General features: G+C 45.9%; 1 protein-coding gene across 2 annotated transcripts in view; it reads right to left on the bottom strand.

Annotated features, from left to right (window-relative positions):
- Positions 1-11,581: 11,581 nt before the first annotated feature.
- Positions 11,582-27,726, bottom strand: part of BOD1L1 (biorientation of chromosomes in cell division 1 like 1) — a 53,649-nt gene continuing 37,504 nt past the window's right edge. The window contains exons 15-27 of one of the 2 annotated variants that reach the window (XM_047855752.1): positions 27,529-27,599; positions 26,832-26,904; positions 25,521-25,594; positions 23,806-23,890; positions 23,367-23,440; positions 22,327-22,402; positions 22,084-22,118; positions 20,977-21,022; positions 19,154-19,203; positions 18,972-19,056; positions 18,405-18,558; positions 15,688-15,828; positions 11,582-12,876 (exon numbers count right to left, since the gene is read on the bottom strand). In XM_047855752.1, coding sequence (XP_047711708.1) covers positions 12,759-12,876; positions 15,688-15,828; positions 18,405-18,558; positions 18,972-19,056; positions 19,154-19,203; positions 20,977-21,022; positions 22,084-22,118; positions 22,327-22,402; positions 23,367-23,440; positions 23,806-23,890; positions 25,521-25,594; positions 26,832-26,904; positions 27,529-27,599 — 1,082 coding nt within the window. In that variant the 3' untranslated portion in view covers positions 11,582-12,758. The remainder of the gene's footprint in view (positions 12,877-15,687; positions 15,829-18,404; positions 18,559-18,971; positions 19,057-19,153; positions 19,204-20,976; positions 21,023-22,083; positions 22,119-22,326; positions 22,403-23,366; positions 23,441-23,805; positions 23,891-25,520; positions 25,595-26,831; positions 26,905-27,528; positions 27,600-27,726) is intronic. The other variant, XM_047855753.1, reaches the window with a different exon arrangement.

Genomic DNA, 27,726 nt, shown 5'->3' with positions numbered 1-27,726 from the left:
CTCGTGTTCTAGTTTCCAAAAACTTGGAAACCACGCAAATGCCCATTCAGAATATCATGGATAAATCACATATGATGTAATCCCAGAATAGGGTTCTATGCAGCAATGAAAATCACCAGTCTACAGCCACAGGCAGCCACGGGGATGAATCTCATAAACACAATGTTTGTTTGTTTGTTTGTTTGTTTGTTTGTTTTTCTTTCCTTTTTTTTTAAATTTAAATTTTAGTTAGTTATCATACAATGCAATATTGCGTTTAGGAGGAGAATTCAGTGATTCATCACTTCCATACAACACCCAGTGCTCATCCCAACAAGTGCCCTCCTGAATGCCCATCACCCATCTAGACCATCCTCCACCCATGTCCCTCCATCAAATCTGGGTTTGTTCTCTATAGTTAAGAGTCTTGTGATTTGTTTCCCTCTTCTTTCGCCCCACTTTCCGTATGTTCATCTGTTTGTTTCTTAAATTCCACCTATGAGTGAAATCATGTGGAATTTACCTTTCTCTGGCTTATTTTGCTTAGCATAATACATTCTAGCTCTATCCATGTCATTGCAAATGGCAAAATTTCATTCTCTTTGATGGCTGAGTAATATTCATATATACGTGTGTGTATGTATATGTATGTATATATATATATATATATATATATATATATATATATATATATATTCATGTCTTCTGCCCATTTCTTTACTGGGTTGTTTGTGTTTTGGGTGTTGAGTTAGATAAGTTCTTTATAGATTTTGGATACTAACCCTTTATGGGATGTGTCATTTGGGAATATCTTCTCCCATCCCATAGGCTGCCTTTTAGTTTTGTTGATTGTTTCCTTTACTGTGCAGAAGCTTTTTATCTTGATGAAGTCCCGATAGTTCCCTTGCCTTCAGTGACTTAAACACAGTGTTTTAAATGACTCCCTGTCGCATCCCCAGTGCCTGGAGGTGGCGGGGGGGGGGGGGGGGGGCGGGTCTGGCACATCATAGGCCCTTGGCAAATATTTATTGAGTGTATGGTCTCATTTGATCCTCATACAGCACAATGAGACTGGTGGGACAGGAATCAGAATTTCTAGTTACAGATGAGGAACCTGAGACTCAGAAGAGCCAAGTGGTTTATTCAAGGTCATCCAGAGCATGGCCACTGCATTGGGATGCCTGCTCTGTAAACGGGTTAGTTCTCCATCATCCTCAGTAACATAGCTCTTCCCCTAGCTTTTTAACACAAATAACATATTTCAGTTTCTTTTGTTGTTGTTAAATCATCTTCTGAGGCCCAACTTGGAGATGTTTATTTCCATTATGAGATATTTTGGACTAGGCTTTGAAAGGGAAAGGGCCAGAAGGCTGTGCTTTCAGAGAAAGGGGTGTAGGGTGGGGGAGAAAGCTCACTGGGGAGATTTATGTCAAAGAATTACAGCGAACTGTCATTCTGTCTGAGTAAGTGTGGCGAGGAACAGGAAGGGCGAAAACAGGATGTCGTGGTAGCACGTGGACTTCATGGAATGTCAGATGAACAGATGGGCCTGAGCTGTCCTGGGAACTGTCAAAGGAATAAGCTTGAGGAGGCTTTGGAGAAATCCCTGCACAAGTGCAGGTGACCTGGGCTGGAGACACGGGCTTCTTGTAGGTCAGAAAGGATTCTTAGTGCAGTACACAAAGGTACTTTCTTCTGTCTAAGCTACGACTCTGCAGTCAGTCCAGATTCAGGCCGGAAGGAAGTAGGGTTCCGGGGATTGGAGGGGGGACACATTTATTGAGACATGGATTTCACTTAAAGGTTAGATTTGCTTTTTTTTAATTTCAAGAACCCAAAACAACTAAGTGTATCCTTTTATTTTTTTAACATTTTTTTTAATGTTTTATTTATTTTTGAGACAGAGAGATACAGAGCATGAATGGGGGAGGGGCAGAGAGAGAGGGAGACACAGAATCAGAAGCAGGCTCCAGGCTCTGAGCCATCAGCCCAGAGCCCGACGCGGGGCTCGAACTCACGGACCACGAGATAGTGACCTGAGCTGAAGTTGGACACTTAACCAACTGAGCCACTCAGGCGCCCCAAGTGTATCCTTTTAAAGGCCAATCGTGTTTACTGGGGAAAGAATTTTTTAAAGGACCAGAGGGCCCCCACAATGATGGGGGTGAAATGAACAACGGTGTTTGAGGGCAAACAGGGACGCGTGAGCCAAAAATAGGAAAAGGCAAGGTCTTGTTGAATACTTCTTTTCGGTTGAAAAACTGTTGACTATTTCAAGTAAGGCTTGCGGAAGACTGACAAATTGGTTTCCGCAAATAAAAACAACTCTGAGTTTTGATGATAAACTCATTTTGAAAAGATGACAAAAAAAAAAAGCATTGCATGGATTCTGCGAGTGGTCATAGGAAACACATTTATTAAAAGCGAGCAGAGAGGCTGATCCGTCAGGAGATATAAACTGAGTCAATGAGGACACAGGCTTCTGCAGAGGCTTAGAAAAATGTATTTGGAGTTTCCGCTTTAGGAACCATGGCACAGAAAGAATTTAGCAAGGCCCTACTGCAACGAAACGCCCAGATGCTAGATGAATTAATTACATGCCGGGATTGCAGACGTCAAGTGCAAGCAGACGTCAAGTGCAAGCAGACGTCAAGTGCATTGCTGAGCTTGCTGGAGAACGAGGGAAATGTACAAGCCGCCTGTTGTTCCTGGGTGCAGAGCAGGGTGTGGGGGATGAGTCGTCAGGAGTGTGGCGTGTGCCAATTACTAAACTACTGTTTCTTCATCCCGGAGCCACGCCTCTCAATGCTGCTTCGTGGCATCGGGACAGGCCGTCTGCAGCCCCGGTTTCTCCCTGGGCGGCTGGCTCTCTACCATCTGTCAGCTGGAGGCACTAAAAAGAGACTGAAGCTGAAGCCGGGGAAGGGATTTGCTGCTTCCTGTTGGCTCCCTCTTTTGTTAGTGTCACCCTTGCAACGTTTCATCGCTGCAGCGGTGGCAGCTGATGGGTCACCGTTGGCTTCAGTGTCCGATTTTTCCTGTCTCCTGGAACGAGCCCCCCCCCCCCCCGTCCTGTGTCGGGCATGCCAGCACCACCCGGACAGCATTGCTGCTGAGTCTGAGTCCCTGAGCTCTGCAGGGCTTCCCCTCCATCTCCTGCCACACTCAGTCTTGTCTTTGCGTTCCCCCAAGCCACGCTGGGGTGACGGTTGCTTTCTGAAGTTACTCTGTATTACGTCTGTGTGTCCCCCTTGAGCTTGTTAGTCAAAGCCAGTTCCCTATATTAAATGATTTATTACAATAACTGATGTGGGTTCTCATATCCGACTGGACCGTGATGAAACAGGTCTAAAATGATTTTCTATACTGCTGGTGGGAATGCAAACTGGTGCAGCCACTCTGGAAAACAGTATGGAGGTTCCTCAAAAAATTAAAAATAGAACTATCCGGGGACCCAGTAATTGCACTACTGGGTATTTATCCAAAGGATACCAAAATGCTGACTCAAAGAGGCACATGCACCCCAATGTTTATAGCAGCGCTATGGACAGTTGCCAAATTATGGAAAGAGCCCAAATGTCCATCGACTGATGTGGTATCGGGACCCCCCTCCCTCCCCCCCACCCCCGGTGGCTCAGTCGGCTAAGTGTCTAACTCTTGATTTCAACTCAGGTCATGATCTCACAGTTCATGAGTTCGTCTCATGCTGATAGCATAGAGCCTACTTGGGATTCTCTCTCTAAAAAAGAAAAAAAAAAAGAAGATGTGGTCTATATATACAACGGAATATTACTTGGCGATCAAAAAGAATGGAATCTTGCCATTTGCAACAATGTCGATGGAACTAGAGTGTATTATGCTAAGCGAAATAAGTCAGAAAGAGGTAAATATAGTATGATTTCACTCATGTGGAATTTAAGAAACAAAACAGATGAACACAGATGAATAGAAGGAAACAATAAGGTAAAAACAGAGGGAGGCAAACCATAAGAGCCTCTTCAATACAGAGAACAAACTGAGGGTTAATGGGGGTGGGGGTGGGTGGGGAATGAGCTGGATGGGGGATGGGCATTCGAAGGGCACTTGGGATGAGCACAGGGTGTTATATGTCAGTGATGAACCACTGAATTCTACTCCTGAGACCAATATTTCACAGTATGTTAACTAACTTACATTTATAAATAAAATCAAAAAATAAAATGATTTGCTATAATGTAATACGAAGAATATGATTACCATCAGGCCTTTAATCCGATACTGAGAGATGCCCTGAGAAGGGATTACGTGACCTGGAGCTAGAAATTTCCAGGCAAACAAGTGATGGCTTTTGCTAGAGACTTGATACTCACAGAATGCTTTTAGTGGGATGTACCTGGGCCCTCCAGGATTGCTTGTAGCAACAACACAGCAAACAAACGACCCCCACCCCTTGGAATCTGTGATTTATGGGCATAGCTCCCTGGAAAATGTCACACAGGCTGTGTCGCCATCTGGGGAGGGATGTGCCATGACTGAAACGTCTTCCTTCTGTGTAAGCAATGGAGCTGCAGGTAGTTTTTAGAGACCTTATCTGCCAACGTGGGTACGTGCGTGTCCTGGCCCAGACCTCCATGCTTGAGTTGTGCCCAGCAGCTATGCGTGTGCTTGACGTTGTTACAACCCTTGACGCTGGGCGAGAGCTCCCATTTATGATGAGTCTGACCTGACAGTTGGTCCTTTGTGTTCTTACAGAAGAAATTTCTCAGAATGTTACCGGGGCTTTGTCAAAATATGATGAAGGTGTGTGATACAGGTCTTAGGGGATCCGAGGGACGAGAGCGGTGAAGGGCATCCCCAGGGCAGTGGTTAGAGGACCCCAGGACATGAGGGCTGCCAGTCCACACTGGAGAACTGGAACTCAAAAGACTGGTAGAGAGCTGTTTTCAGCAAGATACCTTCCGGCTTTAGACTGGGAGAACTTGGCCAGATTTCTTTGGGTACTTGGCTTGCCTGGATCTCACACGAACACAGCCCTTGCTTTCCTCTCCGCATCCCCAATGTGAGACGCAAAACATAAAACTTGTAGAAGAATAGCTATTTGATCTTGAATCTCAAGACAATAGCTAGCTACAAAATGAAACTTATATTCAGTGACATTAAAATTAAAAACCGTTCACCGAAAGTAGTGCAAAGAAATGAAAAGATAATCTACACGATATGTGCACGTGTGTGTGTGTGTTTGAGAGTGTGATATTTGTGACACATATACACAAAGATTATTGCCCCCAGTACTAGAACTATATATTTACATCTTAAAAAATTTTTATGGGGCGCCTGGGTGGCACAGTCGGTTAAGCGTCCGACTTCAGCCAGGTCACGATCTCGCGGTCCGTGAGTTAGAGCCCCGCGTCGGGCTCTGGGCTGATGGCTCGGAGCCTGGAGCCTGTTTCCGATTCTGTGTCTCCCTCTCTCTCTGCCCCTCCCCCATTCATGCTCTGTCTCTCTCTGTCCCAAAAATAAATAAACATTGAAAAAAAAAATTAAAAAAATTTTTTTAATGTTCACTTATTTTTGAGAGAGAGAGACAGAACACGAGCAGAGGAAGGGCAGAGACAGAGAGAGCAAGAGGGAGACACAGAATCCGAAGCAGGCGCCAGGCTCTGAGCTGTCAGCACAGAGGCCGACGTGGGGCTCGAACTCATGAACCGTGAGATCATGACCTGAGCTGAAGTCGGATGCTTAACTGACTGAGCCACCCAGGCATCCTATGTTTGTATCTTCATATAAAAATCTATGAAGAACTCTCACAAATCAATAAGCAAAACACAAAGATCTGAATGGGAAGATGGACAAAAGGCATGAACAGGCATTTCTCAGAAGAGGAACTGAGACGGAAAATAAACCCATGGAAAGATACTCCTTCCACCTTCTGGAAACCAGTGCAAATAAAAACCCCGGTGAGATATTTTACCTCCACCAAATAGGCAAAAATCACGAAGTCCTCAACTAAAAGGTCAAGAGAGGGAAGCGTACAACAGGAGGACAGGTGGTAAACCCGTTTGGGAAACACTTGGACCTTACCTCGCAAAGCTGAAAACATGCTTACCTTAGAGGTTAGCGGCTGTGCCCCTGGGGCCGAAAGCTGGGCATGTCTTGAAGTGGAAAATGGGGGTACGCTCATCTTCTGGCCGTCAAAGCTGTCGGTCTGAGCTGGTCCTCTGGTTCGCAGGCTGATGGTCTCCCCAGGCAGCAACCAGCCTCGTCCTTCTTACCTCAGAATTCTGCCCCTGCGGTAAATGCAATTTTCTATGAGTACAGCGATATGAGTAACTTTGGGAAGGTCTGCCCACAAAATATTCATAGAATGGTCATGGAAGCATTAACCCAGGAATGACACAAAGACCAGTAACAGGCAACTAAATGGCTTTAGTACATTGTGGTAAAGTCTTTCACTGGAATCCTACACAGTGGTGAAAATGAGCCAACTGGAGCCACACCCATTACTGGAGATGACTTTTATTTATTTATTTATTTATTTATTTATTTTTAATTTTTTTTTAAATGTTTATTTATTTTTGAGACAGAGAGAGACAGAGCATGAACGGGGGAGGGTCAGAGAGAGAGGGAGACACAGAATCCGAAGCACGCTCCAGGCTCCGAGCTGTCAGCACAGAGCCCGACATGGGGCTCGAACTCACAGACCATGAGATCATGACCTGAGCCGAAGTCCGACGCTTAACTGACTGAGCCACCCAGGCGCCCCTGGAGATGACTTTTAAAACACGGTGTGAGGGGCACCTGGGTGGCTCAGTCGGTTGAGTGGCCGACCTCAGTTCAGGTCATGATCTCGCGGTCTGTGGGTTCGAGCCCCGCGTCGGGCTCTGTGCTGACAGCTCAGAGCCTGGAGCCTGCTTCGGATTCGTGTCTCCCTCTCTCTCTGCCCCTCCCCCGCTGACACACTGTCTCTCTCTCCCTCTCAAAAATTAATAAACATTAAAAAAATTAAAAAAAAATTCTCTTTATGTAAAGTGTAAAAATGTTCACAACTTGCAATGTTGTTTAGGGTCGTATACACATGTAGTAAAATGATAAACTTGTATTTATAATGGTCGTGGTAACCTTGTGGGCATGCTGGGAACTTCCAGGAGGTGTTGGTATTTATGATTCTGTGTCTCAAGCTGAAGGGTGAGTAAATGAGATTTTAAAGAACAATTCTGTCAATGGAGTCTGCTTAAGATTCTCTCTCTCCCTCTCTCTGCCCCTCCTTCACTTGTGCACACTCTCTCTCGTTCGAAAATACATACATACATACATACATACATAAATACATAAACAAACCCATTCATGGGGCGCCTGGGTGGCTTAGTCGGTTGAGTGTCTGACTTCGGCTCAGGTCATGGTCTCGCAGTCTGTGAGTTCGAGACCCACATTGGGCTCATTGCTGTCAGCATGGAGCCCACTTTGGATCCTCTGTCCCCCTCTCTCTCCTCCTTCCCACTTGTGCTTTCTCTCTCTCTCAAAAATAAATAAACATTAAAAAAATTAAAAAAAATTCTTTATAGCATATGTACATACATCATATATACGTATATACACACATATACATTATATATATAATCTTATAGCATATGTATATACATATATCCATACTTACATACTATGTATATTATCTAAGACATATGATATTCTTATTATATACTTGTATATATCATATGTATGTACATATATTTTATATACGTATATATAAAAGCTCTCTATCCTTTTGATTGTAAGAAATATTCCATAAATACGTAATATTTTAAGGGTATAAAAATGTAGATATGTAAAATCTCATTTTCGTAAAAAATCTATCTACCTATTTCATTAATTCAAAGGCACACTTTTACCTCCCGTGTTTTAACACCTCTGGAATTAGAAAGTATCTTTTTTTTTCAAGTGTATTTATTTATTTTGAGAGAGAGAGACAGAGCGAGAGAAAGAAAGAGAATCCCAAGCAGGCTCCACACTGTCAGTGCACAGCCCGACTCGAGGCTCCATCTCCCAAACTGTGAGATCGTGACCTGAGCCGAAATCAAGAGTCAGCTGCTTAACCTGTTGAGTCACGCTGGCACCCCAGAAAGTATCTTAAAATTGCTACTGATCAAGTGGCAGTTGGGCTACAGTTATCGTCATGTGTTCTCGTTTCTAACTATTGATACTGCTGTGAATGATGTGCATCATGGATTCTGTGTGCTTTGATTTTGAACATCATTTAAAGTGTCTTTTCAAAGATTGCATCACGATTTGGCAATAAAACAGAGGTAGTGTGTATTCAGAAAGTCCCAGGAACCTGGCAGCAAGAAATACCTGACGTATCAGGGAGGCAGATACTGTGTTGGAGGAAAAATACCTGTGATTTCATCTTTTCTTGCAAAGTAACCACCAAGTTCCGTGTGAGACAAGAAAGGAAGATATCCCAGAGCAGGTGAGGCTGTTCCATCTTGTTCCTGAGCTATGTGCAAAGGATTATGTGGTGGATTCCCAGGCACACAGCTAACGGTGGGAGGAAATCATCAAACCCTTTCATTTCAAAGCAACAAGTGGGTATGATGGATTCATGCCTCTAGTGAGACTATGATGGGTGTCATACTCTCAGTTTTTTCTTTCTTAGTATATAAAGTAATGATGATGCATTTTATAGTCAATAGCATCTTAGATTTCATGAAATATGGCATATGAGTTTTATATGTACGTAAAAAGAAAAGTCTGGAGGAATTGTGTATCAATCAAAGTAATAACATATCTGACTTGTGGGCTTACGAGTGGTTTTTTTTTTGTTTCTATCTTTGCCTCCTGTTTTTTAAAATGTTTATTTTTTGAGAGGCGTGGGAGAGAGAGAGAGAGAGAGAGAGAAAGTGCAAGTGGAGAGGGGCAGAGAAAGAGGGAGAGAATCCCAAGCAGGCTCTGTTTGAGGGGATCGATGCCACAAACCATGAGATCATGACCTTAGCTGAAATTAAGAGTTGGAGACTTAACTGAGCCACCCAGGTGCCCCTGCTTGGTTTCGTTTTTAATTTTTTCCACAACCAAGACATTACTTTTAGAACAAAAATGCTACTATTTAACAAAATTCAGGTTTTATATCATTTGTTTAAAAAGGTCAAGCATACAACTAAGAGGGAGCGAGGATGCTCCAGCCTACGTGTGTCCGCGGGTCACCTGGCTCCTGCCACAGCAGACACTGTCACGGCCACACTTGTGGACGCTGACGAGGCTCACGGCATCTCGGTTCCAGTCCCAGCAACACGTAGTGTGTGTGTCCTTAGAAGTCAGTGATACAACCTGAGTGTCGCCTCTCCTTGCCATAGAACAGGGGGGGCCGATATCCTTCACAGGGCTAAGAACCAAGTGGAGTTTTCAGTTTTGAGCCTCATCAGTTTCCGTGGACGTTGAATTACGTTTCTGGGTGTGCAGGTGTATGTGTGTGCGTTGGGGTGCGGAAACAGGGGTTTTAGGTTTAGTAACTTCCGGGTTAAATAAACTAACCTAATTTCTTGGAAATTTATGTGCACTGCTGATACATCCAGTGAACTTTCCAGAAGGGCCGCAGGGTGAGGAAGCCTCTCTTGGAACTAGTGCTTTGTGTGATGTGAAGCTATTGAAACAGTTAACGCCTCCAGGAACTTTCTGGAAAGTTGACCTGGCGGTAAAGATGGCACCCATCATGGCCTCCAGTTCACCCTGCTCGTCAGCTTCTAGAATGCTCTCTTCTGTAGGTTCTAACCTTGCTGAAAACTTGCCTTATACTTAAAAGAAAGCAAATAACGACCTCTTCCTCTGGTCTGTCAGGAGTTAGTCCTTCATCTGGCTTCCCTCTTCCCCCTTCCGGGTCCTGTGCCTGGACAGCAATCTCTGTGCAGCACAGCTGTTTCACTGATGTCACCCTTCAACACCTGGGTTCAGACTCGAATCCCTGGTGCCAGGCCTGGTGCAGGAGCTTGTCAGATACATATTCCCCAGCACGGTGGCTTCGATGGGAAGACAGGCCCTCGATTTCCTTCGCCTCAGGGAGTTGTCAGTGGATGGTGAAGAACGCCTTATTCTTGACTTCATCATAATGATGGCTAAGCAGTAATTCGGGGAAACGTAAAGTGCTCTTGCACATAGACTGAATAGAAGACACGAAAATCACAGAAAGCAAGCAAACCTTTTAGCATTTGAGTTCGAATCGTCAACCGCCAGTCTCAAATTGGTTAGGTTGACCAGTCGCTCGATGTCTGGGCTCCACTACAGGATGGTCCTGAGGTCGGTGGGCCTGCTGTTGAATTCCATCAGTGGCCCCCTCCCACGGGACCTGGCAGGGAGAACCCCGACCTGGGGGTTAGGAGAGTTGAGTCCCAACTTTGCCACCAACCCACTTTGAGATCTCGCCGGGAAGAGGAACACTAGATGGCCATTCCTAATTGGGGTGCTTAGGGCAGGACATCGTTAGTAGGTTGTAGTCTTTACAAAGCCTAGGTGGTGGTGGTGGGGATGGGGGGCATAACGTGCAGAGGCCTCAAGTTGGCAGGGAAGGACTGTGGTCGTGCACGACCAGCTTTAGCTCAAGAGGAATTAGCCACATCACTTTCCACCAGGGGATTTTTCTGCCCCTTCGGGAAGTCTTGCTGGCTTATTCCAGCCCTGTCTCAGCTCCGCGATGTGCTGGTGTTCATGTTGCTCGCGGAGGGGCAGAGAGTGGTGGGGACAGTGGTAGCTGGGCGGAGACCAGGGGATGGCAAACACGGAGATGGTCTGTGCGGGTCTCCAGGGGAAGCTACAGGCATTTGGCGCAGACGTTTCTGTGGAGGCGAGGGCGGTCTCGTCCCCTGCAGAACGTTCAGCGTTCTGACCTCCTCCCTTCTACTAAATGCCAGCAGGACTGAATCATCGTGATGACCGAGAACTGCTCCCCTGTAGTTCCGGTGCCCCATGGGACGGTGTCCCCTCCCTACCTGGCTTTTAGAACAACTGGAAGCCACAATGGCCTAGCTGAGTTCCCACCAGAAAATTGCATTTCCCAGTGCCCATATTTAGCTCCAACTTTATAAAGAGGCAGCACTTCCTCCTGGTCCGACGACTCTGTCGCTGTCAGGCCATGCCCAGAACAGCTGTGACCCAACCGCATAAGCAGGTTTCGCACTGAGAATGCAGTTTGAGGTGTTTCTGGTAATCCAATCTAAACCCCACAGTGCAGAGACTGTGGCTCCAGGACTTTGGGGCCTTGGAACCAACTCTGGCTTCTTCCCTTGACTAAGAAAAGCCACTTTCCATTTCTGAGCTTTGGTTAAATTCATCCACTTAAATGAAAACGAGTAACTCTCGTGTTCTTGTGTCCAAGGTCCCTTCCAGATCCAACATTCAGTTCTACCGAGGGGCCACCACGGACTCATATTTGAAAGTGAAAATGGAACAGTATCTCCAACACCAAGTATTTGAAGAGAAGAAGTGTTTTTCACAGGAAGAACATTTAAAATACGGAAAAAAAAAAAAAATCTTACCGCTCAAGTTTTGGAAACATCTTATAATTTATATATAAAATCTTGTAAGAAACCATGTAAAATGACAGAAATATCCACCTTACATTAAGAGTCAAAAAAAAAAATTCACACACACTGAATGTAAATTTTAATTATAAAACAATATGAACAAAACATTTTAAAATAATCTCAATTATTTGGCAACTCATCACATCCATTGCTAGAGACAAATTTGATCTTAAGAAAAATTTAATCTTATGAAAAAACTTAGGTTGGACAGTTTGTTCATATGGGAGTTAAAACATGTTTAAAAAAGAACCTGGCGATAAAGCCAGTTTCTATCTTGAAATCACCGTGTATAAAACAACATAAAATCCTGAAGCTTGATAGACAGGAGTGACCTAATCTCAATGCATTTCTCGTCACCGAGAAAGGACAATATGGAAAGAAAATGGGTAGAAGCCTCGGAGTAGCACAGAGGGGAGGAACGAACACTGACAGAGAGGTTTTTGCTGCAGGTGACGGGATGTAGGACCTCGCACGCCAGTGGGGCTGGCAGGAGAGCCACAGAGGCGAGCATAATCTAAAAACAAGGTACATTCTTAAAAACAGTCACAGCTGTGAACAGAAAAGCAATGCAGACCCTTTCTGGAGCTAAACTACTTTACTGGGATACATGCGAGAAGGTTCTGTATTTCCTGCCGGGTCATATTCATATAGTTACAAGGCAGGCAGCGTCCTAAAACATCTCTACTGATGACTGCATAGCATTGAAACCCACCCCACCCCCTTTTTTTTATAAAAAAAAATAATAAAATAAAATAAACAGATATATAGTAAAGTTCACAGATAAGTTTTCTCTGTAAAATAAATAAAGTGTTCATTGATTAGCATCATACATAGAGTAAAATACAACCTATTTTTACATGTTTATATACTGTACACAGATTACCAGTAGGCAGCCTGGTGTCTGATGGGCTGGAAGGGTTCGCATTAGTGACGTGTCCCATCGGGAAATCCCAATTTCACATGTTAAAATATACAACTACTTTGTTTTGAGTTCAGATACAAAGTAAACTTATTTTCCTTTATCTGAAATAAATGTATATAATATCTTCTATGAACAGTAGTTTATAAAGCTGTTTAAAACAGAACAAGAAAAAGCTTGCACCTAGAAACTCAGAGCACATGCATGTCCTTTCCCTGGTTAAAAAAAAAAAAAAAAAAAAGCTTATGGCCTCGAGGCTTGTCCCTCCTCTCTCCGCGGTGTCCTCCACAAGCCAGCGGCGGCGGCGGCCAGGATCACCGCTTGGCCTTCTTCGAAGGGGCTTCTTCCACCCTCTGCTGGCCTCTAGTTCGGGCTCCGGGGGGGCTGGCCTCCCTCTTGCGCTTGCTAGGAGGGGAGAGCTGGGCCTTCGATCTGCAGGAAAGAAAAGTCAAGGCAGTGATGAGAGCTGAAGGGAACGGCTTCAGTAACTTGGGAGTTCTTTAAACAAGGGGAGGTTTTGGACTTTAGAGCCAGGAGGAGAAAGCCCGGGTCACGTTTCCGCAGGAAGAGGGGGCTCTAGGGGGGAGCAGTGCTGACTGGTCATCCGCTGACCGCCTCATACAAACGGCACGAGGGCAGCTCGGAGGCCTGTAATCTGCTTCCAGCTCCCTCACGCTCCGGGTGCCCGCCTGGGTCCAAGCACCTTCTTCTCTGGGTCCTAGTTCTTCTGTCTACAAAGTAACCAACAGCCAGTCCTCCACGCACTGCCCCGAGTTGAGACGGCCAGCGGGACCCCAGCAGGGCTGTCCGCTACGTCTGGGCGAGGGCCTGATCGTGTTTCACAGGCCAGTTTACAGAGAAGGGCTGGCAATGGTAGAAAAGGCACCGGAGGGGGAGTTCGGGGCGGGTGGGGGAGGTGCACATGGGTGGCTCAGTCAGTTAAGTGTCCAACTTTGGCTCACATCACGGTTCATGGGTTCGAGCCCCCCATCAGGCTCTGAGCTGACAACTCGGAGCCTGGAGCCTGCTTTAGATTCTGTGTCTCCCTCTTTCTCTGCCCCTCACCTGCTCATGCTCTGTCTCTCTCTCAAAAATGAATAAACGTTTAAAAAAAAAAAAAAAAGGCACTGGAAATTCCTAAGAGCATTCTGGCCAATCTCCTCGCTCTCCTGTCTGCCGTGACAATGATCTGTTGGAAACCCCAACGAATCGTGTCACTGTCCTGTTTAGTATTATATGGATGTCCTTGTTGACTATCTGATGCTTTCAAGATAAAGTCATCCTGAGAATTCAAAAGTCCTTTACAGTTAGCCCTTGACTTCTACACCACCCTGGGCTACGGTCCTGCCGAAGTCCTGCCGTTCCCAAACACGACATTCCTTTATGTTTTCGTGCTTTGACATGTGAATTCTTGGAGAATCACCCACACCTCCCATCTAGCAAACGTGCGCATTTTTAGGCCCCAGTTCAAAAGCAACTCCTTCCGGGAAGCTGTTGTCATCACAGAGCGAGCTGCTCTCTTCCAACTAGAGGACGCAGTCATCGTTCTAGAATGACACGTGAACAGACCTCAATAGGAAATGCCACCGGCATTGCTTCTATTAAATTTCGTTCACGAAAATTTTGTTTTGGTGATAGAGGCAGAATGTGAACACAGGTGATGCTGCAAAACCGTTTTGGCGCGGTTGGGGCCAAGGAAAGTTGAAAATCACGTCCACGCGTCCGCGTCCTAGGCTGCTTCTCCAGGGCGGCTGCTGGGTCCAGTACCGGGTACGCAGGCACGTGTCTGCGCCTGTCCGTGTGCTACCCGGGAAGGAGAACACCTCGGAAGCCAAGTCTGCAGGGGTGGACCAGTGGGGCCACACCGACAGGAGAATGCGTTTGCTCTATCGTTCTTCTGACGGCACAGGGACAGAACTCAAACGGAGTCAGCTGCGCTTGTACAGGACGCGGTTCCGGCGGGCCCGCATGAGCGAACGTCCACCTCGAGCTGAGTCGGGGAAGCCGCCGGCCACTAAGTGAACACCTATTTGCCGGGCAGCCGGTGTATGCCGGGCCTGTGCCCCATGCCATGTGGTGGGGAACAGCAGCTCTCGGTCAGGGTGCTTCTTCCCGGCCAGGGGGGGCTCGGTGGGCCCCCCAGGATGTGGTCTGTGACCAGCGGCACCAGCATCACCTGGGGCTGTTGGCAACGCAGACTCTCGGCCCCCCCACCCCGCAGAATGGCAATCTGGCAATCTTCTTCCTAGCAAAAGTGTCCATGATTGGTCTGCAGTTCCGCTTTGGGAAATACGGACCAGCCTTTCCTGAGATTCATCCCCTCCCTGATGAAATAAGGATAAATACTACATTCCACATAATGAGGATTAAATGGAGAATCTATGTGAAAGGCGCCTGGCCCTTTAGTCCGCTTCCCTTTCCAGGACGTGGGGATATCAGCGCATGTACACATTATACACACCGTATGCTGTGAGAAGCAAACTGTCGTAGGACAGGTCGCGACAGCCTTTGTACAGCGTGAAGAGTCTTCTATCTTTCGGTGCTATGATGTACAGAAAGTAAGACACGCCCCGCATCTCAAGGAAGAAGCTTTCAGTCCGAGGGGGACCCACTGCCATCCTCCGCACAGCAGGCGAGAGGTGCAGCAGGAAGGACAGCAAAGACACCGAAGCGGGGGGGGGGGGGGGGGGGGGGGTGCTCCTGAGGAGGGAGAGTCAGGATGGCAGTGCCTGGCTTACTGGGGGCTGGTGGCAAGGGCGCTGGAGACCCAGCACAAGCCAAGGCCAAAAAGGAGGCCTCGGCGCAGCCTGTGGGAAGCGGCAGGACGAAGGGGGCTGTGGACGGTGGGGGCTGAGCCAGAAGCGGCCGTTTTGCTCGTTACCCCATCGCCTCGCCAACGCTCCGGCTAAAACACAAATGGTTCTGGGCTATGAGATGCCCGACCATGCTGTGCTGGGTTAGCCAAGCACTCAGACCCGTGGCCACCTGGGAAGAAACACGCCTCGCCCTCGGCCCTGGTGGACGGGAGCCGGCAGGGAAGGTGCACAAGGGTCAAGGGCAAGTCCATGTAGGAGGGCCAACATTCCTTCCACAGCCACTCCAATTCCTTTTGGAGGAGGTTTCCATTTGGGAAACCAATGATCCCAAAAGACAGATCTTAAAGGAACTTGGGAAGAAAACATTATCGTACCAAAAATAGGCTCAGGGCATTAAAAAAGACTTGGAGTGTAAGCAGGGACTTACCTTCCTAATGGGGGAGAGTTACTAACTTTCTCGCTGGCAGATAACTTCTCTTTTGCTAATTTTTGGCGATTTCTAGAAGAAACTGTCTCTGGGCTGCCATGTTTGGATGCTGCAGGTGCCGATGGCTTGCTAGGATGCTTTCTGAAACAGATTACAGAAACACCGGGCAGTGGTACCCTCAGCACTCCAGTCCCAGGGCCTGTCCCGAAAGGACAAGGCTCCTCGTGGGTGAGTCAGAAAATGGGGACTAAAAGCAGAAAATGGTTGGTTTTCCGGACCGATGGTAAAAAGTGGACCTGATGTCGTCTACCACGAACTGCCCGCACGGCTCTGGATTTGCTTTGATTGTGTGGGAGGTTTTTCCATGATTTAGAGGAAGAGGAATCTGTGATAATAACAAATACACTGGCTGACAAGACAGCAATCCCCACAGTGCTCCCCGCGGGAGAGTAAGGGCCCAGAGTCACAGAAGTACAAGTCACAAGGCTAACAGATGAGGCCCTGGGACTGGGCCGAGTAACGGTCTGCACAGGTAACAGGAGACCGGAGAGCTGGCTCGCCAGGAAGCCCGGGAGAGAAAGCTCGTGTGAGCTGCTGTACGGCTGGCTGCAGCGCGTCCCTACGAGATAAGGTGGGGCGATCCTCTCCCGGGTTCCTTAGCCCACACGTTGTGCAGGACACGTGTGCAGAGCAAGTGCTCCGGAGGGACACAGAAACTCTGGGGAACACATGGATGATGAGGGGGTTCAAAGTAAGAGGACACCTAGAAGTTGCCCACAAGCGTTTAGGGAAATGCTGGAGAGAAGCCCCCGGAGCAGATCCAGAACAAGGGCAGACGCCTCTGGGAGGCCAGCTCCTACTGCGCACAAGGAATAGAATGCCAAGCAGGGGTGGCTTCCCCGCCCCCGAGGACCCCGCCGCAGGAAGGCCTTCCGAGAGGAGCCGCGGGCGCAACAGGTTAGCAGCACTAACCCACGGAGACCCCGGCCAACCCCCAGCATCTGGAATTAACCAGAGCCAAAGCCCTGGAACCAATCAACGGATGCCAAGGAATGAAACTAAGACAAGAGAATCCCTTTGTAAGTCAGAAGCCCTGAAGGCACGTTAAGGAGAGCGCTGACAACCTAGGCGATCACGGAATCGAGTCGAGTCAGGTTTGTTTTCAAAGAATGAATTCGAAACACCTGACCGCTACCTGCAGATGCTCACTCAGAGACCACAAGAAGGCCCACAGACTGGCCGTGAGGCGGGCCCAACTGTCCCGGCGGAGGCGGTGGCCCTGCAGTGGTTCTGAGCCTGATGCAGGGGACTGCGCTCCACTTCCCGCCCTCTCCCACGCACAGGGGACCGGACTCTGGCTCTTCTGCTTATCTGAGCTGCTCCAGCTAAAAACCAAGTATGAGGCCACCCGCCACCTCTCTTCACCATGCGAGCTCCTGAAGTCTTGTGGCTCTGAAATCTGATTCTTGGAGAAACCAAACTGTGGCGCCAGTGGCTGCTGATGAGTTAAGTATGGAGTGATCAGAAACGGTGATTTCGGAGCACCTGGCTGGTTCAGGCGGTGGAGCTTCCGACTCTTGATTTGGGCTCGGGTCACGATCTCACGGTTCGTGGGTTCCAGCCCTGTGCTGGGCTCTGCACTGATTCTCTCTCTCTCTCTCCCTCTGCCCCTTCCCTGCTTGCTCTCTCTCTACCTCAAAAAAAAAAAAAAGCATTAAAAAAAAAAAAACTAAAAGAAATAGGTTGATTTTAAGTTTTCACGTAAACACACGTCACTATTACTGCTACACGACGGTGACAGATATAATCAAGTGATACTCTTGAAATAAATGTTCCTGAACTTTTTGCTGAATCTTGGGTAATGAAAGGACAGAAGATGATGCCACAATTAGCGGCTTGTGAATCACCTTAAACATGGAAAATACTCTCGCTTTAGTAGGTTAATAAACCATAAAGTGATGCAACAGGTCTCAAAATGTGCCCTGGGGAAAAGAACACTGACTGATACTAACAGGTGCGGGTGGGGGTATAACTGGCGAATAATGTCTGTTCAGACAAAGTTCAACAGGTTTCTTTCCTTTAGGACCACGCCAAGCCCTTGATATTCTCATGTGCACTGGGACTCCTGAAGGACAAAGAATTCACTGGCACTCCCAAAACTCATTTGCCCACGGCACTCTGTCTTCCAGAGGCTTCTGCTGACCCAGGGCCTGGGAGAATGAACTCTGGGAAACATGAAGTAACTTATGTGAGGAAAAAATGGTCGCGTGCGGGCAATTTCCCACGGTCAACCTGGTCCGGGCCACCGGCTGCACGCGCCTCACCAGTGACGGGTGGGCCTGCCTCCTCTCTCGCTGGAGCTGAGCCGGCTGCAGGCGGGGCCTGTGTGCGCGCCTCCCTTCCCCCACGGGCCCAGCACGGAATCCGAGACACCGAGTGACGCTCAGTAAGGAGCTGTACCAGGACCGAACGGGTTCCACCAAACGGGCTTTGGGACCCTGGCAAAGACTCGAATGTGAGGGTGGAAGGAGGGTTTCTCCGAGAACTGCAGGGTGCGAGGGCTGAGAGCACGTGCTCTCTGCTCAAGACACAAGGAAAGGACACAGCTTACACCGCGGCACGAGGGGGTCAATGAAAAGAGAATCCCGTGAAACCCGAAGCTGCTTTCTGATGGGAGAAGCTGGTGAAGGCCTTTGGAAGCTCTCTGCCCCCGTTACCTCTGAGCCTCGGATCTGGTGGTGGACCTCGTGGTGGCTCCCGAGGGCTCATCCTCTTCCTCCTCTTCCTCGTCCTCCTCAGACTCCGGGTCTTTCTTGTCCTCGGTGGCTTCAGACACTGATTTCTGGCGTTTCCTTTCTGGCTCTGAAGATTCTGCTCAAACAGAAGGGTAACACCTGGATTCTACAATTCCCCGAGACACTTCCAGAGGAGAGTCATGGCACTTAGAGCGTAGGATATGAGGGACTTGGAGGCAGAAGAAGCGGTTTTCCATTTCCTTTTGTTTCAGCACTTGCAACTCAGAACTGTTTAACTTAATCTCAAACACATTTGCGATAGTTTACTTAGGCAGTTCACAGCCAGCATTCACGAAAAATCCACATGTACTCAGAAAAGCATCTGGGATGTACCATTTCTGACATGGGATTAGAGCCATTTCACACATATTTATGTAATATTAATACTAGCTGTGCCCCACTGGATTTTCCCTCATCCAGAGAAAAACTCTTAAAAAGGTGATTTTGAAATGGTAAGACTCCGCAATTAAGAACGTGCCAGAAACATACCAGTGTCGTCTGACAGAGTGAGCGAGCGCTTGGGCTTTCTTCCTCTCCGACGCACGCTTGCTACTGCTTTTTCTTCACCATCATCCTAGAAGCAGTAACGATAAAGTGAAAAGGGTGGTTAACTGAACATTTACTAAATTTATTCCTGAAGGATGGACCTTGATGAGAAAATTAACACTTACATTGCTTGTACTTCTTTCTTGTGGGGTAGTGGTTTCTTTATTGGACTCATCTTTAAGAAAAGGAAAATCTCTGCATTAATACTTGGTGTAAAATCAATTTTCAACAGTCTGGCTTGTTGTCTCCGAATGTACCAGTGCTGATTAATGCCCTGTTACCCCAGCTGTCACCATCTTGTATCAGGCAAGCGGAGCTCGAGTCAGAATACCCAGCAGAAAGTACATCTGAATCCAAGTCGAGACCTCCAAATCTGTGCTTCAGACCCGTCAGAGGTCACCTGCGCCATCTGGGAAAATTATTTAAATTCCCCAAGCCTCAGTGTTTCACCTGTAAGCTGAGGACCTGGCTTAGCCCACCCTTTTAGCTCGAATGCTCTGAACCCCGAAAAGGAGGAGGAAAGGGACATCTGGGACACCTCGGGACACACTGGGAGCTGCGCATCAGGACGAGAGACCTCACAGAGACCTCAGTGTAGCGCCCTCTCTGTTATAATCCCCATTTTACAGTTAGGAAAAATGAGGCCCAGGTAACTTGATGTGAGTAATTTGTTCGGAGTCACATCACAAGTGCATGCTAGCTGGAATGCTCTGACTGTAAACAGTTATATCGGAGCAATGAGAAAAGCACATATTAGAGGCCGATTTTAGGTTGTGTGTGCCTGGTCTTTACATACATGCTTCCTGTAGATGTTACAGCTTTCTGACGGTGTATCTGAAGTTTAGTTTAAGGCGCTGTTTGAAGTTATTAAAGTTATGTAGATGGAACAGTCACGTCAAGAAGGCTGGCAGTGGAGAAGCCTGCCTCAACCGGCCATCGTTACCGAGACTCAGAAAATCGCTGCCAAACCACTGATCACGCAGCTCAGATTAGACTCTTTCGAGGGGATTCAAGTTATAAAGGTTTCTTGTTATATGGATTCAAAATATTATAAAATTATGAATAAAAACTGGTTAAAAACCAAACATAAGAAGTCCTCTTTGTAAAAAAAAAAAAAAAAATAATAATAATAATCAGCCAACCTTAATTTTCCAAGAGACAAGAAAAACCGGAATTTGATCACAAGATCAAATGTGATCAGTTAAATGCGGAGAAGTTTTTAAATCACGTATTTGCTTTACCTTGCTGAGAACATGTACTTTCCTGATCTAACCAGCTGTTTATTTGATCCCAAATCGTGGTCACATTCATCTTTTTGCCTGTGCCAATCCTTTAAAACCCACCAATGGGTCTTGTTGGTTTTAAGTACAAAGTTTTAAACCACGAAAGTAATATATACACATTGTACAAATTCTGGAAAATGCAGGTAACGAAAAGAACACGGAATGTTCCCATGATCCCACCACCCCAGGCCAATCATTGTCAACATTCTGGAGTATTTTTCTCCTTGGAACGAGGACCAAAATAACGGAAGCAATTTTATCTCTTGCACTCTGCCTCTAGAACTGCACAGGCTACTTTCAAAACTGTGTGAGAACAACAGGCTTTTGAATATCAATTCCTATCTTCCTGGTACGAGTGCCCAGTCCCCAGCCTGACCCGTCTCTTCCTTAAACATACCTAGTAAATTATGGTTTGGACACGGCAGTGTCGCCCCTATTTTACTTTTGGTTGCCTTCACCCTCCTCTCTGGAGGCTTCCTCAAGAAGCCTGAAGCCAAAGGGCTCCTGTCACAAGAGAGGCCAGTAGCAAGAGTCTCCCAAGGGCTACGAGGGCAACTGTTGAAACCCACTTCACTGAGAAACAATGAAACTCTGAAACCTTCCCCCATAGGCGGCCGCCTCCGCTCTGTCCCTAGATCCCGTGCAGAGCAACGCTCGAGGCATACCTGCTTGTGTTAATTTTGGTTTGCTGCCAGGTGGAGACTGTTCTACCTAAATTTAAACAAAGAAAAAACTGAAGTCAGCAGTTAGTTGTCACCACCAAGAAAGTCAGCAATTACGTAAGGAAGGTTCAAGATCGCTACGACGTAGGCAGAATCTGTGGAACCTGTCTCCTGTCGTTGGCTAGGTCTACCAAGAGAACATGGATGCCGTGCTTGTGAACGCATGGTCTTTCCACAGGAGGACCGGGGCTGCCACGAGCCTCGTCCCCGGCCGCTCTGCTGCTATGCTGGGAGAGGAGCACCGGAGGGGACGTGGCATGGCCCACTGTTAATATTCCCCAACTCGGGCAAACCATCTTACACGTTGTAAAGTGCATTCACACGTGGCTCCTCGGTCCTGCTGTCTTCTAATAACTCTACTGAGAGAAGCACGGCAGGTACTGTTACAGTTCTTTACATCCAAAGACACGGGAGTCTCTGGAGGCTCACATCACTAGCCTAGTGCACAGCTCTGGCAGGAAGTGGCAGAGTGGAGACTCCAGTTCCATTTGGTTTTGTTAAAACACTGGACGTGTGTTTGTCCTTCTAATAACGCTGCCCTTGAAACTCATGCAGTGAAGTCTTGACGCAATGATTTTGTTGGACGGTACACGTAAGGGCCAAAGACAAAGAAAAGATAAAGTATCGCTGAGGATTTTCCTGCACTGATATCAGGGTGCATTTTATCATGAAAGGAACTCCATAGGGAGTAGTAACAGGTGAGACACAGTGAGGGTTTCCATAAAGAAGCCATTATCTAAAAATCACATACAACAGCCATTTTCTACATCTTAATCAAGGATGACAAGAAGGTAAGTCCCTACGTAATTTCTATATAACCAAACTTACACGTGAGGGTGGGATTGGACTGAAAAACAGTATGTTTATGTAAAGTTACTGGTAACTGAAATGTTATTTAAATGGTTATTCAGGGTTCTATTCGAGGAACTCGTTCAATGCTTTCCAAATATTAAAAAAAAGTAAAGTGGTTCAGAACATGAATGCTGCAGTATATACTATCCAGGTCCAGAGCAAATGCTCCCAGATTTCTCATGCGCTGCAATTACTCACAGTGACAACACCAGGATCTGTTTTGCAATCTTCTTCTAAAAAATACAAAAATAAAAATCTCACTTAGAAAATCAGTTTGAAAATATCCTTTTTTTTTTTTTTTTTTTTTTTAACATAAGCTCTATGCCCGATGTGGGCCTCAAACTCACAACCCTGAGATCAAGAATCTAACGACTGAGCCAACCACGCCCCCCTGGAAACATCTTTCCTGTGAACCGAGAACACGTGAAAATAAATACCTACTTGTTTTTAACGCTGTTTCCACGGGGTATTTACGGGGTCTTCCTCTTTTCCTTTTAATAATTACTGGCTGATCCTCCTAAGGGGGGAAGGAAACAAAGAGCAATAAAATTTTGTTGTTGTCTCCAAATGAGATTTAGAGTTCTCTCCTAAGACGCAGGTCTCAGATCCCAGCTCTGTCACTTAAAAAAAAAATACCTGGCTCAGGGCTCCATTCCCAGTCGTGCATTGTCACCTTGTAAACACGGAGAGCTGTACTACTAATTCATGGAGTCCTGGGGATTAGGTGATGAGCTAACGGAAGTGAGTGCTTAGCGTCAGCTTTTACTTCTGCAGTCGACATATATGTGCACTTAAATATGGATTCAGTCCTAGTCACTTGTGACCAAATGTTATCCCTTATAAAAAAAATAAAGCAGGCCACTGATCTTCTCATACACAAGTGTGAGAAAACAAAGAGAACTATTCAGAAGTTGTATCAAGTCAGGCAAACTTGGTCACAGTCATCTGGATGTGGCTGGTGTATAGGTTGCTTCCCTTGATTTATGGGCCTGTCTCAGGCCAGCGGGATTCTGCCTCCACCGCACCCCCGCCCCAGGCTCTGCACATCCCCCAGAGTAGAGGGGGATGTGGCTGGAGGTCGGCCTGCCCTCCTGAAAGTGGGTCCCATTCAGCACTCGCTGTGGGCCTTCTGTGCACCCGGCTGTGCTGTCCCCGTTTCGTCCTGTCTAGACTCCAGGGCTCAGCAGTCCTGCTCTCTGACCTAAACACTGAGGTACAGCTCTGGGCTGATCCTACATGGTCGTGACAGAAATAGGTCTCTTAAAATGTTCGGATGAAATGAAGTGAAAACGAAGAGAACAAGATTAACCACAACGACACCGATGATACGATGCGCGGCGTGAAACGGTGGCCCAGCGCGCTGAAAAAACAAACGACCTCAAAGGCACCTGGCAAAAACTTTCGGTAATCGCCTTCAACGCACTCTATTTCTCGTTAGTACTCGCGTATCTGAACAAGAAGACAGGAAGGACACTGCTTACCTCCTGAGATTTCACCGTGTCATCGTCATTCTGCTCCGTCTTTTCGCCAGCAGCTTCCCCGCCGCTGTATTCATCTGCAGAAAGAGCACAGCTCAGTTCACTGCTGGGGACCCCGGGCAGCCGCGTCGCCACCACACCCGTCCAAGTGGCCTACGCGGTCCCAGTCACCGACTCGCACACACGCCATCCTCAGGCCTATGCAGCCCAAGTTAAGGCGCTGGAGTCTGGCTAACTGATAAGCGTACTTTGGGTAGAGTTAAGATCCAAATTCAAAACGATTCCCAAGCCCTGGGGCTATTGAAGTGTGAGCCACCGGATTCTCCGGGAAGGACAGCTGAGTCATCTGCAGCTGTGGCCAGCGAAGCCTGGGGACAGAGACGCTGACACTTGGAAGGATTAGTCTCTCCCAGCAACGTATCTAAGTCTGTGTATCACTCACCTTTTTCGTCCGTGGCCCGTGAGGCAGTGCTGTTCGTCTTAGAGCTCATTTTAGATAATTCTTCCAGATCTCCTGCGTTCTCCTCCTATGGAGAGGTTGAACAAGACCAGAAGCTTCCTCACCCTGCCTCCTTTTGTCCTTCCCAAAGTTTTCCTTTCTATTTCAAAACGTATTTCCTAGGAGTTTTTGTAGAAGTTTGTTGCACAATTTTTAAAAAGTAACTGTTTTTGCTGCTAGTGAGGCTATACCAAAAGATACAAATTCCCAAGGTAGACCCACAGGAGATAAGGCTAGACTTTACAGCAACAAGGCCATTCTTTTTTCCCCTGCAAAACAGAAATCACTCTTCCTCCCTCAGGCTGGATTTTGTCTTTTTGTGAGAAACTCCAGAGAAGAACTGATAGGAATTTGCAACAGATTTCTTTTGTTCGTTGGGAGGTGGAGGAGGGGGTAGGGGGTGGGGTGGGGAGGGATAAAGGGGAAAGTGCCTGTGAGAATCTGGGGGGATCCAGCTGGGCTGATTTAGAGCAATGATCTCGCAACACATGAAGTCATCCCTTAGGGGCAAAAAAGTTTTGAGCAAGAAACATCAAAATGCTATACTGTAATACTAACATAGTACGTAAACAAAACCACATAAATTAAAATATAAAACGAGAATTCTGTCTTACAACATTGAAAATATTATCGGTATGTGATTTTTTTAGTGAAAATGGTTGGTATCTTTGACCTAAATTTAACATGAAAAAACTTACATGAAATTGAAGGGAAAATATAAAGGTACCCCTTCAACCTGGTCTCTCCAAATCTAGGTGTACTGTCTCAGGATTCTTGTTCAGCACAGGGCAGGGGGAGGGATGCAGTTAAAATCCTCTTTCTTTCCTTCACCATGACCAATTGAAATTCATGACGTTACATGGCTCCCTCTCTGGTTGTTAAAATCCTGCCATTACTTTTTATTTAGTTCATTGGTCACTGGGAGAAAAGAGAGACTCTGAACTGGTTTTACTAAGCTAGAATTCAACTGCATGTATGGATATAAGCTGACTTCAATACTTCTGGAACAAAGTGGAAAAAATAAATTAGGGAAAGAGAGAACAGGGAGACAGAACTAGTTTGGAAGAGACAAAAAGCAGTACTGAGTCTCAGAAATGGAAGCGTGCCCAAGAAGAGGTGTCGCCAGGAAATGCAGAAACGGGGGCCTGGAGAGCAAGGGCAGAAATACAAATTTGTGAGCCGCCTCCCTGAGTCCTCAGGGGAGAATAAGACCATGTGAACGAGAGGCAGTGGGTGAGGCCAATCCTTGGACTACTTCTATTTTAAGTCCAGGAAGTAAAGTAGAAGGCAGAATATTGAATTTTTAAAATAATGTGATGCGTCACTGTATTTCAATGTTTTGGTGCAAGCACATCGGTAGCATATGACACTTTGGAAGAAAACACCTAGAAACCTTAAGTCAGTGAATATGACTGAACAGAAACCTCAGCCATGGTTACATATAAACTGTGATGTTACTGCCCTTACAGCTTAAAATGATAAAGTGCAGTATTTGTTGTTTTGCAGGATCCTAAAAAATATACCTTTTATGATAAAGTGACTATTAGAGATACATGAAGTAAAAAGGATACGAGAATGAGAAAGAATATCATAATAAGTATTCACAGTGATGTAATTAGGTTGCCCCAAAACCTAAAATTAATATGTGGAAAAAATACCTTTGTATCTTGCGGCTTAGTTTCAGAACACTGTGCTGTTTCTATTCTGGAATCTAGGACATCTGGATTTTCATCTGTAAATCAGTTTGGACAGAATCACAAAGGGATAAAAGCTAAATGAAAAATGAAATGCATAGTTCTATTTTAAGACACTTTAAAGCTTCTTTTTTAGTCTTGTGATATAGTGAAGCCAAAAGTTACTCTAAATGTATTTATGTCACGTGACTTGAGCACTGAACACTGATGGTGGCCCTGGCAAAACCAAGAAAGCAAAATATAAAAAATAAAACAAGAAATCCACAAGTGCTCAGATGACACCAAAAAAGCAGCAGGTTCCATGGAAAGGGCTTAGGGCACACGGAGTTCCTGGAGATACGTTAGCACCCTCAATGAGTTACCACCTAGAAGGTGTAGCTTAGGGATTAAGACCACGGGCTTGGGAATCAGATTTACTTGGTGGGAATGAAGTCATCGTCTCGCCAAACCTTCATTTACAAATTCATTTACAAAATGGTGATGATGCCTAACTCACACAGTTATTATGAACGTGTATAAAATAACATGAATGGTGCCTAAAATATGAACTCGAGAATTAAAAAATAATTACGTGCTCCTAACCAAAAAAGGAAATTCTTTTTCACATATTCTTTCTCACATATTATTTAATAAGCATTTATTGCATTTCTATTTTGTGTCAGGTATCAGTCTCCGTACCATCCAATACGGTAGCCATTAGCGACATGTGACTGTTGAAATTTAAATTAAAATTGAATGAAATTATAAATCCAGTCTTCCGTTCACACTGACGGCATTTTACTGCTCAACAGCCAGCCACATGTGGCTCTGGCTATTGTACTATACAAAACAAATGCAGAATATTTCCACCCCTGCAACAAGTTCTATTGGATGGCACTGTTACAGACCGTGGGAAAATCAACAATATGAAGCACAGAAGGCCTACTGCATTTAAGCTTCACTAACACACTTCACGAGCTCTGTGGGGCATCTGTTTATGATATAAAATAAGGAAACTGGTGGCCCCTGGCAGGGTCCAGGCACAGGTTACAGAGGGACCCATAAAACCCAGGGTTTATGTCAGTCCCAGTGATTGGGTCTTCTGCATGTAGTTTCTAGATCAAGTCCAGAAAAATCCTTGAGGTGCCAAGCCAGTCTGGACACAAACTGGACTCAAGAGTTGTAAAGTAAGTATCACCCTCAAAAATTTTCTAGGATGTTTGCCCAGTATTTTGGATGTAAAAATAATATGATCTTCAAAGATGTCTAAAAGAGGAACATATATATTCTACATACCCTGTTCATCTTCTGAAGAGGGGTAATGCTTCTTTCTTTTTCTTTTAGGCATCTGCCTTTCTTCCTCTTCAACCTGGAATGAAGAATGACTATATTAAAGGCAATACAATCTAGGACCACATCTATTGAAATGACAGCACATTATATTAGCTTCTAGCCTTTGAAATAAATTTTCATGCAATTTTTTTTTTTTTTTTTTTTTTAAATCCAGGATAGCATTTTTGGCATCTAGATTTGGATGAGACTTATTTTGTGAGCCTGAGTCTTTTTTTTTTTTTTTTGGATCTGAATGTAAATCCATACGAAACATCTAAATCTGTTTCTGGTTAGATACTGTAATCCAACAACTCTAAAATATGTTCTTAAAGAAGTATCTCCTTTTTACCATCCCTGAAGTCCAGCTGTGTCTTATAATCAATGGCATGTCATAAATGAATCGGTAGGGCTCTTCTCCTCCTCAGTGGCCCAGCAAAGAGCCAAGGAAAGGCAGGTATGAAATAACACTTAACCTTCCTGACTGTACAACGTGGACACATCCCAATAACTACTTACACAACACAAGAGCATATACAGGTAAAAGGGATACGGAGATTCATTTAATTTTTAATAGATACAAAAAAGTGAAGCCTTTCTCCGTGCACCGGTGAAAACACTAGATACAAACCGTGCAATACTTGAGTTTCTTATGAAAACTCACTTCTTTAGGATTTGCTTCAACACTGTGATCTCTTAAGGCTTCTGTGTTGTCTTTTCTGCCATTGGACATCTCTGATTAATAAACAACAAAAAAGAAAAAAAAGGTTAAATTATTCATTCTGGTACTTATTTGAGGGGCGTGTGTGGCAGGGGGAAGGACTTCATAAATCTTTGTGACGGGGTCCTCACGGCAACTACG

The sequence above is a fragment of the Prionailurus viverrinus genome, chromosome B1 (assembly GCF_022837055.1).
Source record: "Prionailurus viverrinus isolate Anna chromosome B1, UM_Priviv_1.0, whole genome shotgun sequence".
NCBI classification, from domain to species: domain Eukaryota; kingdom Metazoa; phylum Chordata; class Mammalia; order Carnivora; family Felidae; genus Prionailurus; species Prionailurus viverrinus.
Note: the sequence above shows the minus strand (reverse complement) of the source record. Positions and strands in the feature narration are given on the sequence as shown.